At 41.1% G+C, this 13,501-nt stretch overlaps 1 protein-coding gene across 3 annotated transcripts in view; it reads right to left on the minus strand.

Moving 5' to 3' along the window:
* The window catches only part of Cpa6 (carboxypeptidase A6), a 342,345-nt gene that overhangs the window by 210,979 nt on the left and 117,865 nt on the right, over window positions 1-13,501 (minus strand). For all 3 annotated transcript variants that reach the window (XM_045143753.1, XM_004653452.2, XM_045143754.1), the window contains exon 2: window positions 9,911-9,986. In XM_045143753.1, the coding sequence (XP_044999688.1) occupies window positions 9,911-9,986 (76 nt within the window). The remainder of the gene's footprint in view (window positions 1-9,910; window positions 9,987-13,501) is intronic.

Here is a 13,501-nt window from a genome sequence, read left to right on the forward strand (position 1 = left end):
TCTTCTCTTCTGTAGAGCTAGCTGTCTTCTGAGGGTGGGGTTCATGAGAACAGGTTCTTAATTTGTCTCACGAACCCTTTATGCCTGGGGCTAGCAAAGGTGCAGCTCTCAACTCCAGAGCTGCTTCCTGAGGTCCTGCTTTGTGATACTTGAGCTGGACTCTATAGACACCTCTCCTTTGATATCTGGTCACTGTTTGGAACCTACCAGCAGCAGGGAACTGGGGACCAAGGATCTGGTCTACTCAGGCGGCACCGCTCACTCTCCAGCACAGGGTATCCGGACCCAGAACCACTTCAAGGAAGGAGCAGCAAGGGACCTGCTCCTACAGCCTGCTCTCAGGGTCCAAGCAGTCCCAAGCCAGCTGCAGGGGGACCTACTCACTCCTTGCAGCTCACATCCTCCAGCACAGGGTCACTCTTTTTTTTTTCTTTTTTTTTCCCCAAGGTAGGGTCTCACTCTAGCTCAGGCTGACCTGAAATTTACAATGTGATCTCAGGGTGGCCTGGGAACTCATGGCAATCCTTCTACCTTTGCCTCCACGGTGCTGGGATTAAAGGGAAGCGATGATGCCTGGCTCTTTTTCTATCTTATAGCAATAGGATGTCAATTCTTATCCCAGATCACACTCCACCCTCAAGAGGTAGACAAAATATGAAAGAGTAGATAGCCTCAAAATAAATTCAATTATCAAGAAAACATCTAAGACATGTTTGTGAGGCCATGGGAATTTAAATCCCTTAGCATTTTATACAACTAGAAAAATAAAATGGTAGAAAACAGGAAACTCCTTTAATCAAGCAAAGTCTTTGTGGTTATAGATCATGAATATGTAAAAGCTGCTTTGAATTTTTTAGGACACAAAGAATACCACATATATATCTGGAATAACTATTTTTAGGTTATAAGGAATGGGTTTGCTAATCAAGTATGTCAGAGAATTAAATAGATAAACATTTTTGATTATACAAAACCACAAATTGACTTCAAGGCAGAACACCTGAGTGCTGATTTTCAAATTCAAATGCTCTGATAATCAGCTTTATTGTATTCCTTGAGTTAGTCAACACCCAAAGGCAAAAATATTACAGTTAAGTAAGAATGTAATGACAGTTTGCAAATCTCACAGGAAACATCAGCAAGCTATTATAGAAATTTTACTTCCTTTACACACTTGCTTTAGTAATTGAAGAAATGGACAATATTCTACCTCATACCTTTGCCCATCCTGTGATAGCTCCTTATCCCATTATCCTGTCATTAAGTTCTCATTCTTATTTACATATATATACATATTTTAAATCTTGTTGAGCTGGGTGTGGTAGCATATGCTTTTAATCCCAAAACTTGGGATGCAGAGGTACGGAGCTCGAGGATACCCTGAGAGTACGTGGTGAATTTCAGGTCAGGCTGGGCTAGAGTGAGACCCTACCTCAAAAAACAAAAACAAAAAGTAAAATCTTGTTGATAATATATATATTCAGTCATACCGAAGTTCTTGATGAGCATCCAAGTCAGGGTTGCTGGTATTATAATTATAGGCAAGTGGATGAATGTATGAGCTATATTTGTTCATTCATTTAAGAACTATTTGCTGAGAGTGTACTATAGCTAGGTGCCAGAAAAATAAAGATGAGCCAGATAACCCACCTGAGGAAGAGTGAAACATAGTCCTTTCTTTTGGAAGGTTCTCAACCTGCTAAGGGAGACCAAAAATGGAGGAAAAGAGAAGCTAGGTGGTTTGCTGAAATGTTTCCCTAGGGGTCACCGTGCTAGCTGTTTTCCTCATTTGATCTGCACAAAGCCTTCTGTGGTTAAACATTCAGTGCTGTGCGCAGATGTGATGGGAATTTCTTTAGGTCACTGAGATGCTTGTGCTCTCCTGTTAGCCGGCGGGACAGTGGTCTGCTTCTCTCACAGAGGTTATGTGGTGCAGGTCCCACCACTCTCTCACCAACACTGGCATCTAAAATCAAGTAAGGCAAAGGGAATCGCTCCCTATTTGTACAGTTATCAATACAAATTTATTCAAGCCAAGTCTTTGGGGGCTTGGCTGACACATACATAGAGCTGCTCTAACTCTGTGGTTCTAAGAATTGGCTCTTGTATAGTCTGTACATTCAGTACGAAACCTTGGTCTCCAGAAGCCTCACCTCTGCCTTTCGAAAACTGCGTCTAGTCCTGTATCTCTGATCACATGTTGATGCCTGCTGAAAATAAAAATGCTCAGAGATTCACATTGCACAGAGCACAAATCATTCTTTCTAATCTTTGTTATTTTTTTTAGGTTCAATACTGGGATAAATATAAAGGGTGACATAAACAATAAAAGTATAACTTGGGAGATGAGTCATGAAGTGACAATAGAAGTCTGGTTTGGATGCGTACCTGGAGACCGGGCTACATTGCAACTTCAAAGCCGTCCCAAGGTCCGTCTCCAGACAAAGATCAAAAGGACTGGGGAGGTAACTCAGTGACAGAGCACTTGCTTAGCATACATAAGGTTCTGGGTTCAATACCCAGTACTTCAAAAAAAAAAAAAAAAAACAAAACAAACCTTCCTAAGGCTTTGTATGCATGGTGTGGGTTGGGAATTACTTCTTTCAACTATGGGGGACACTGAGAAGGTGTTAAGTAGAGGTGACTTAGGTTTTCATTTCTGCAGGGTATAGAGAACAAACAGAAGACATGCATGATGGCAGAAGGAAGAGCATTTGGGAGGCAGATGTAATTGTGTCCAGAGATGATCAGGCCCAGAACTAAGGCAGTGGAAGTGAGAATGAAGAGAACTTAGATAGCTGTCATCTTCCATCTGGCATCTGGTGACAGGTTGGAATGTGTGTGGGAGGAAATTGAGGATGTGGTAGGTTACAACCATGACCACAAGCTCTCCCCTTGTCTTTAGTCACATCTGAAGAATCTCTCATCAAGCACTGGAGTCAGTTTTCTACTTCTTGAATTTAGGGTAACCCTGTGAATTCCTTTGGTGGGTAAAATGCACAAGTGATACAACCACTTCTTTACATTTGGTTTTAGGGGACTGGATAAATCTGTCATCTTTCACTTTTGGAGGCAGCAACTCCCTGGTAAGTCATCTTGGATTGGCTAGGGAGATAACGAGCCACATGGTTCAGTTGTCTGTTCCTGACTGCAGCCTGACAACCACTAAATGTGTACAGGAGGCTGTGACAAGCGCAGCTGGGAGCTGAGAGAGCCCAGCCACGATCCCCTTCTATGGGACACTGTGCTGGACTGGCATCTCAAACTCCTCAAAACAGACCATTTAAATGTCAAGATTAGAAAGCCGAACCAACAGGAAGGAAACACAGTGAACTCAGAATACTCTGGTAGTAGCCCAAAGTCATGCTGCCAACCCCACTCAGTTAATTAAGAATCACCAGGGCAACCATCACCATCATCATCATGGTACTAAAGAAGGCTCTTGCCTTTGAAAGATGGTTTCCAATGCAGTCCATTTTCTTCACATACTGTATTCTCTCTCTTACTATGCTTTTGTTATTTATTTACTAATTGCCAATGGCCACAAAGTGGGAGAAAAATGCAAGCAATGCCTGAAAATTGTGTTCTGGAAATTGAGGCCATAACTGCATTTGGCCATCTGCCTGGATTCTAAAGAGCTTTTTCTCTCTTTCAAAAATCATGCCAGAGAAAGCAAAAGTACTTTTCAAAAAGAGCTTTTAACAAAAAAATAAAAAGGCAATTTTATTACTTCTACCTTTGTGCTGAAAGGCATCTTCTGCCAGTGTACCAGTTCACTGGCTGTTTAAGGCCACAGGATTTGATACTTATTACTAAGTTACCACTAATTCAGCCCCTTTGCTATATTCTCATACTGTTTCTATGGGTAAGATTGGACATGGTGAGGCTGGAGTGTCTGCTCCAGTGTCACTGGGTTGAAATTTAAGTGCTAGTGTGGGCTCTGGTTTTTTTTCTGGGGCTCAGCTTGCTCTCATATTCTCACCAGTTGCTGGTAAAATTAATTTCCTTAGGTTGTAGAAGTGAGGTCTTGTTTTCCTTTGAGTAGACTACAGCTCTCAGCAACTAGCAGCAACCTGCAATTTCTTGCCATGGATGTTTGATTTCTTCCAGGCCAGTAGCAGTGAGTCTCATTGATGTCTTCTTCTATACAAGGTAGGGGAAAAAACACCTTGATTTTGAAGGGCTTGCCTAAGTAGGTCAGGCCTTCTTGGGTAATCTCCCTATTTTAGGGTCAACTGATTTGAGAACATAATTATGCCTGAAAAATACTGTTACAGAAATACTTAGATTACTGGTTGATGGGTTACCAGGGAGAGAAAGTACACGCATCAGGGCCAACAAGCCTTGGGATCATCTACCCTTCCCACAGCCATGATTAAGAGATATTTATTGTAATTAGCCAGGCAGGGTGGCATATACCTACGATTCCATTCAAGAGGCTAAGACAGTAGAATTGCATGTTAGAGGCCAGCCTGAGCTATGTAGCAAGACAGTGTTAAAAGAGATAGCAACACACAGAGAGATGGGAAGAGACAAACACACGGAGGTGGGGGGACTGAGAGAATCTATCACCACATTCAGTTTCTAGTAAATCTGGGACCATATAAGTCCCACAGCATGAGTTCTACATCTATCTTTTTCCTTACAAATTTTCTAATGTATGAATCCATCCATTGAGTGGGTCCTTTTATAGCCTCTCAGGAATTTCAGGGTTTCTGAAACTCCTGCAGATTCAAATATCTGGCTGTGAATGCATTGGGAGGAGTAGAGAAGTTGCCCATCAGCTGTAGCACAAGACTGCAAGAGGAGGAGGAGGGAGACCTACACCGGGATGGTGCCTTTCACGTTCAAAGCACAGGAGGGCTGAGGCCTTCTTCAGAAGAAGTGCAGTTTTCCTCCATGGAACCTGATGACTCTTGATATGTCTTACAATGACATCTGAACAACCAATACCTTTGAGGTCATCCTGCAGTTTGAAAACATGTGACAAAGTCTTAGAAAAATAGAACCATTTTCTATCTTACAGCTCTCTGATGAGAAAACTGGAAATAGTTTTTCCTTCAACAAGGATGTGTTGATTTTCCATGATCTCACATAAAGCCACTGCTCTTCCTCCAGAGCACACAGACTTGGTGAAGAAATGCAGGCAGAATACCATGTTCAAATTCCAATTTTACTCACCTGCAAACTGTTCCCTTTCTACCATAACTTGATTTAAGCTCTTAATTAACAATTTAATTGGTTGATGCCTTTTCAGTTCAGTTCTCTGGGGGTAACTTTCTTATTTCAATTTTTCAGCAAAACCATAAAAATTTAATTAGGGGAAGTAACCGTCTTTGTGACAGTAGCTCTCTAATTAGTTATGCTTTGACCATTCAATCTCAGATTCAATTCAATAGAATACATACATTCTTTTCATTTGTTCATGTTTCAGATAAGATGTTGTGGATTTATAGCCCAGGCTTGTAGTTAAATCACTTTTCACTTTCCTTAAGAGGCTTGATTACAGTCAGCAAAATCAGGAAAGTAAACTTAAAGCCTTCATACAGGAATATGAGAGCCAAAAGTGGGGGTTACTATAATGTGTGTGTGTTCTATTGTGAAACATCAGGTTAGTAGCTTTAAACAATGCCTATTTATCATCATACAGTCCTGTGTATCAGAAGTCCAGGCCCAGCTGGCTGGATCTTCTCTTCAGGGTCTCAAGTCAAGATATTGGTTGGGCTGTATGTCATTTGGGCTTCAGGGTCCTCTCCCCAGCTTATGTAGTTGCTACAGAATACAGATACTGTGGTTACAGGATGTTATTTCTTGGCTAGTTGTCAGATGAGAGTCATTCTCATTCCCTAGATGCCACTGTCATTCTTGGCCACAGGACTTCCATAGATAGTTCACAACATAGTAGTTTGTGACCTGCATTCATGGAGACCTCTTTTTCTGTGAACAAATAGAGAACACCTTGATTTCAAAGGGCTCCCCCATCAGGCCAGGCTCTCCCCAGGACATGTCCCTTCTGCTATATAATGTGACATAGTCAAGGAAATAATTATCCCATCATATTCACGGGGAGCTATTCTGCAGGGCACATATACCAAAGGGCATAAGTCTTGAGCCAGCTTAGAATTCTGTCGACCATATCATACTCTAGGAGAAGGGGACCAAGGCCTTGGCAAACTCTCTTTCTTTTCCCCTGGAGCATTACGCAGGTGCAAGGACACTGTTAGCAATGACCCCGATTCTGTCCTTCCAGCTCCATAGGACAGAAGATGACAGGCAGTCACATTCTTTCTCCTCTGCAGACTGCTTTCTCTGTCTGGCCAGAACTATGGCTTTCCATGGCACAAATGGATCACTTGGTGAAATCATTCAAATTTTAAAATGGCATCAAAGTAGCAGGCTGCTTTTAGACAGAAATTTGTCTAAACTCTAATCAATCCCTCCCCCCACCCAAAAAAAAAACCCTCAGTCCAGGTTTTGTGAAAGAAAGTGAGGAAATGTGCAAAAGAGACTCAACAGAGCAGTCTGAAAATGCTATCTTTGGAATAGCCTGTTTTGCAAACCTTTCCTCAGCTGGCACCTGGGAACTTGGATCTGGGGAGGGCCAACTGGCAAGACTGACTCCATGTGCCTATACTGCTAGTGCAAATAATGTGCTGCATGCCAAACACTTACATTTTCTTCTGGGATTGGGGAATTTTGGTATGTGCTAGACAGAGTGTGGCTACATGATCAGGTGGGTGCTGAGCCTCTAGTGAGCTTCCCTGGTGGGTGTCAGCACTACCTGTGTATTGTCAGAACTCACTGTCACAGAAATTAAGCATGTCCTGTGTAATGCCACGGGGAGGACTCTCAGAGGCCTTTGCCTGGGTTTCCCTCTACTGATTCGACTTTGCATCCTTCTGCAAGGTTACATGCTGAGTCACGCGAGACCTCCTGCAAACCACTGAATCCAAGACTCCAGGAATAACGTAAATGAGTAATGCTCGCAGTCAGTCTAGGGCCCACTGCCCTGACAACTCAGCCATAGTCCCCTCCACTGTGAGGACCCATTCAGGTCCCAGTGCTTGATGTTGCCTAAGTGTGGGTTCCAGTTCCACATCATGACTGAAGTTACTTACCCTCTGTTTGCCTTGTTCAGTTTCTTCATCTATAACATAGCAATCATAATAGTTCTCACTTCATAGGATTGTTAAAATGAAGCAAATCGTAGGAAGCATATAGCACAGTGACAGGCTCATGGTGACTGGAAAGGGCTGGATGTTATTTTTGGTGGAATAGAATCACTAGAGCATTGCCAATATTCCAATATTTATTCAGGTTCTTCACTGTTTTCCTCTTTGCTGATCCTGCTTTTTTCTCCTTTCTTTAGAGGTAAGCCCAATGGACTGGCCTTTTCTTTTAGTGTGTGTGTGTGTGTGTGTGTGAGAGAGAGAGAGAGGGGGGGGGGAGGGAGGGAGGGAGGGAGGGAGGGAGGGAGAAAGAGAGAGAGGGAGAAAGAGAGAGAGAGAAAGAGAGTGAGTTGGGGGTTCCAGGGCCTCCAGCCACTATAATCTCCAGACACATGTGCCAGAAACCTTGCACACTTGTATCACCTTGTGTCTTGAGCATCTGGGGCATGTGGGATCTGGGGAATCAAACATGGGTCCTTAGGCTTCACAGGCAAGCACCTTAACCACCATCCCATCTCTCCAGCCCTGACTCTGCTTTCTATCCTGCAGCTGTGTACATCACAGCTGCCAGTAGGATGACACACAGACCTGAGAGGACTCCTGCTAATCCCAACTGGATGCTCTTAACTCACACCATCTTCCCCTCACTCTGGCGCCATGAATGTCCTGTGCCTCCAGAACACTGTTCCCCTAGCTGACTACCTTTCTATAAGGTCTAAGTGAAAAAATTTTAAATGCTTACAAAAAAGGACCCAGTATGTGTGGTCTTCTAATGGCATGGCAAGTGCAAAATAATCCCATCATTTCTTGAGTTGCTTTTGTCAGCTCACTTGTCAAAGCAACAAGAAACATAATACACTAGGTAAGTGCTTTACCACTGAGCTACCTACATCCTCAGCCTGCATTTTCATAACTGTCTAGTCATCCCATGTAAATAGATATACAAATTGGTGAAGATGCTTTGTTCCAATATTTGGTTCAGAATATCAGTTCCCTGAAACATGGTTCCAAAGCGAAAATGGCCAGTTCACTTTTCCAGTGGTATTTTAAAACACAATTTCAATGGTGACTGCAACTTCTATTATAGTTTTGCTTTGTTTCCTAGCAATGTTGGTGGACTGTTTGGGGGGTGTTCAAAGACGACTACTACTGAAAAGGACATCATGAGGCTGATGGTCGTGTAGGACTACAAGAGGGTTATTGTCAATACCACAGAAGCAGGGCACCATGGGCAGGGGAAGAACTTTAAGAAATGTCCAGCAAGTACAGTCAGTCTCTCCAGTACTGGGTAAACCCCACAATTTGAGGCCATGAGATACCATTGTTTGAGCTAGGCACTGCTTGCGTTGGAGATGTGAATGAAGGGGAAGAAAAGGAATCAAATAAACTCAAAGTTCAAAACTCCATTTGCAAATAGGTGCAATATTAGAAGGAACGACGACAAAAAGAAGAATCAAACTATGAATAAAAGACCCAAGCCTGGTAATGACAAATATATTCAGAAATCTCCAGTTTTATTCTTCTTCCTGTCCCCTAATACTATCTTAAGATACTCCCATTATCTAGGAAAAATATTTATTTGTCCACATTAAATATGAATTAAGGCCCTTTAGTAATCTGCTTTGCCATCTATTAGAAAGAAGCCTAAACCATCACATATTTTAGGGGCATGCCTCTGTTTATAGGTATGGAAGAGAGTTAATTGCCACATTTCTCATCATAACTTTTTAGTTAAATTTGACAATTATATGAAGTGCCAAAACATGATAAAGCTATTCTAAAATCCATACAATTCATCAGAGATTAAATAAAGAGCATGATCATCCTTTGCTAAAAAAAAATCTTTTAAAAGATCCACTGAGAGCTGGAGTGGTTAAGGTGTTTGCTTGCCTATGAAGCTTAAGGACCCAGGTTCGATTCCCTAGTACTCATGTAAGCCAGATGCATAAGGTGGTGCACGTGTCTGGAGTTTATTTGCAGTGGCTAGAGACCCTAGCACACCATTCCCTCTCTCTCTTTCTCTCCCTATTTGCCTCTCAAAATAATTAAAATATTTTTTAAAGACCCACTGAAACAGCAACATCAATTAATATGCATTTCTAGTTTTATTTTTCTCAAAAGTTTTAATCAGGAGGAATGTAGGTACTCTGAGGAAATATTTCAAGGAAGAAAAGCAAATCTCTGAAAATTATAAGTTTAATTTATTCCTTAGAGAAAGATAAATAAACATTTACTATTATAAGTTTCTAGTATATTCTAGCTTCTCATTAGAAATACAATGAACAACGAAGAAGAAGCCAAGTTCTCTCATGAAGCTTACATTGTACTTGGCAGATGGATAGCAAGTGAACGAATAAGTAAATGAATATGTCAGATAATTTTTGAGTTTTCCAAATCCTACCAACCTTTTACGCGTGTCCAACCCATGGCCTAGAGGCTACATCCAACTCAGGATGGCTATGAATTTGGCTCAACACAAAATCAGAAACTTATTAGAACATTGTGAAATTATTTTTTATAACTCTGCTGCACAGCTTTTAAGAGGGAACTTTGTACAGAGACAGAAATGACAACGTTGGGTCACAGTGTCAAAAGGCTGGACATGGCTACTTGCCCCTTTGCATTGTCATGTAGCCTTTACTTTCCTGGGGTTAATTAATTCCAATTATGCCACCTCAGTCATGAAGTCTGGAGACAAACTTGTCACGGGCACGACGGCAGGACCAGTACATGCTGATTACCTTGAGTTGGTGATACATTTTCTTCAGTGCATGTGCTTCCTCTTCTGTTTGGGGGATAAGTCTTATCACTTTATCACTACAAGAAAAGGGAAAAAGAGTATGCTTTACCATTTATAAATACATAGCCCAGCCTTTTATTTTTACGTATTTTAAAAACATTTTAATTTACTTATTTATTTGACAGAGAAAGAGGGGGAGAGAGAGAAAGAGAGAGAGAAAATGGGAACACTAGGGCCTCTAGCCACTGCAAATGAACTTCAGACTTGTGTACCCCCTTGTGCATCTGGCTAATGTGGGTCCTGGGGAATCGAACCTGGGTCCTTTCACTTTGCAGGCAAATACCTTATCCGCTAAGCAATTTCTCCATCCCTATGTATTTTTTTTTAATTTAGTGAATTGCAAAGGGTGCAGGGATGATAGTCATAGAACTGCCTATCTGAAACTCCTTCTGTATTTAAAACAATACTAGGAACTTACCATTGACCAGTATTTTATCTAGGTCTTGGTATTCTCTGGTTGCTTTCAGACTCTTTCCCCCAGTTTAACCATAGTTGGTATTTCATTGGGTTTTGAAGTTCACAAACTCACACATACTATAAATGCAGACAGGGGCCAAAAATGCAGAAGTGGCAACAGGGGACAGGAAGTTTCATAGACAGTCAGAACAGAAAGAATTCCTAATAACAGATGTAACAGAATGTTTTCAGCAGGGCTAAGAACCGAACCCAGGCCTTTACACATGCTAGCACTTGACCACTGGGCTACATCCTGGACATTTTTTTTCAAACTTAATGTTGAAAAGCAATGTGACTTTCAGGGAGCAAAATCCATACACTATACAGATCATCTAGCTTGGAGTCACCTCATGTGGAGAACACTAAAGATGAAGCCCATATCACAGGGCACCCCACTTCTCTAACACAGAACTTTCCAGTGGGCCTGGTGGCTAACCAGAAGGGCACCAACAGATTACAGTTATGCCAAGAAATGTTGAAAACTGCAAAATTTTAGAGCAATACACACTTCAAACCAAGGTTTATATCCATTAACATAGCTAAAATTATTACCAGCATAGTTAAAATTATTCTTGACTATACTATACAGGTCTTTCTGTAAAGGTCCTAAACAGTCTAATATGCTTTGAGATGTTGCTCTGCCTGCCAGAGAATTCTCTGTGGGTGTGACCTTTTCTAGATGGCCAGGAGGTCTTGATTGGTTTCCAGGTGTGTTATGATGAAACAAATTGGCACAACTCTAGCACATAAAAATTACAACTGCTCAGTATATTTCACATAGAATGGATGCTTATGAAAACTGTATTTAAGGATTGGCGTAAAAGAGATGGATGAGCAGAACTGCCTTCCACAGGAAATATAAGAATATAATAGAATTTTTGTCATAATATTTTATGATATTTAGAATGACTGAAGTTATAGTATTATCAGTAGCATACACATATACATATATAAACATACATATATACATAGTTATATAGAGATATAGTCACACATGCATGCATACACATGCATATTTATAACAGAAAACAAAAACTTTCTTCATAACTTGTCCCAAAGGTATACCAGGAATAAGAATAGGCTTGGTATGTTTTTCCATGGCTTTACCTCTTGGAATAGCAGTTTTCCAAGATGTGATGACTCTAATGTGGAGTGCATAAGACTCAATCACCTGAGCTTTACAATGTCAAAGGATCCCATGACACCTTCTTTAGATCTATGGAGGAAAAGGCTATTGGCTTGCTGACAATAATTCAATACGCTTTCCCTATATGAGAGATCTATGTCACCACCTCCAAGGCTTAGGAAACATTCAATAAGCAAGAATGGAAAGTAGGGGAAAAGGCTCTAGAACTCTTATGTGGACAAGACATAGCCATTGAAACTCATGAACTCACAGCAGCTGTGATTACCCACACAAGACCAGTGCAAGGCAGAGCTAGTCAGCCTTGCATCATGGATCGGGGAGGGACTTATAATCCTTCACCCCTTCCTGAGGAGCTAATGGTAGTTAATGATTGTTGGGGGAAGAGACTCATTGTGTGGTGTAGCCAACACTGGTAAGTGACAAGAAGAAGGAAGAGTTCAGCAGAAGGGGTTCAGTGGATGATGAATGTGGTAGGGGGGTAAGAGAGGGCAAGGGAGGTCTATTTGACATATACTTGACATGTATGAATTTGTCAAGGAACAAATAAAAACTTTAAAAAAGAAAAAAACTGGGCTGGAGAGATGGCTCAGAGGTTAAAGGCACTTGCTTACAATGCTTGATAAACTGAGTTCTATTCCCCAGTACCAACATAAAGCCAGATGCACTAGTGGGCCATGTGTATGGAATTGGTTTCCAGAGGCTAAAGACATTGGCATACCCATATTCTCTCTCTTCACACACAGAATAATACATTTTTAAAAAGAAAACACAATTTAGTATGTTTTAAGCACTTGTACTTTAATACAACCTTGTGCTTTGTTTTCTTCAAAATCACACAGAACAACCTCTCAGCATCAATGCTATAAAATCCAAGTTTCTGGACTATATAAAGGAAAGTAGAGAGGAAACCATGAAGTCATTATAACACAATGCTCTACATAACCCTTAGAACTGAAAGTGATGATAACTTTTCATTTCTCATACCTGTTTCTCTGGCCTTTGTTTTTCTCGGCTTTATCAGACCCTGACTGCTCCCACCTGACCTAGTACAAGCCTAAGCAGAGAAAAAGGCCCAGCTGGGTGATAGGGCTTTCTTGATGGATGGATCATCTGACAGCTTGCTGCAGAACAGCTCCATGTGGGGCCATGTCAGTGCCTCGAGAATCCAGAGAAAGCAATCTGTACCTGCTTTACTGCCATGAGAAGAACTCCTGTCTTATTTTATTTTTTGTTAAAGATGGATAATTCAACCTGGCAGTTGGTTCGTCTTCTGAGAGGAAAGGCTATAAAGAAACCAGCCCTGGGATTATTTAATTCTGAAAATGATAGCTCAAACTCAGCATCGCCATTTGTATGATGAAATGGTCACTTCAACCCAGCCTGTAGAAATTCTTGGGTGCAACTTCAGAACTATGCTTACAGTTGCTTGATTGCTTATTAAAGAACAGAGAATGAAGAAAAGTATATAGGAAAACCCACAACATGTCACACTGTTTTCTGTGTGCCAATAAATTACACTGATGCAACCAACATGAATTCTTTCTTTAGCATGAAAGTCCACATGACCTCAAGTGCCTCATTTGTTTTCCCAAACAAAATAGTTACTCTTTCTGAATCTAATAGCTTTTTATGCAAAAGGGAGTCATAATTTGCTATAAAGAGGCTCTGGGCAGTGAGGTGAGATACACCAAGCTGGGTACAACCATCAACAAAGATAAGGTACAGGATTTACTTTATAATTTATCAGTTTACTTTCTACTGATAGGTAGCATCAGTTAAGATTCCATGGCTGCCCTTTGAATTAATATGAGGGAATCATGGGTGGGGAGATAGCTCAATGCTTAAAGGAGCTTGTTTGCAGAGTTTACAAGCCTTGGTTTGATTCTATAGTACACATGTTTGGTAGTTTAATTCAGGTGTCCCCCATAA

This window comes from Jaculus jaculus, chromosome 2, assembly GCF_020740685.1.
Source record: "Jaculus jaculus isolate mJacJac1 chromosome 2, mJacJac1.mat.Y.cur, whole genome shotgun sequence".
Lineage (NCBI taxonomy): Eukaryota > Metazoa > Chordata > Mammalia > Rodentia > Dipodidae > Jaculus > Jaculus jaculus.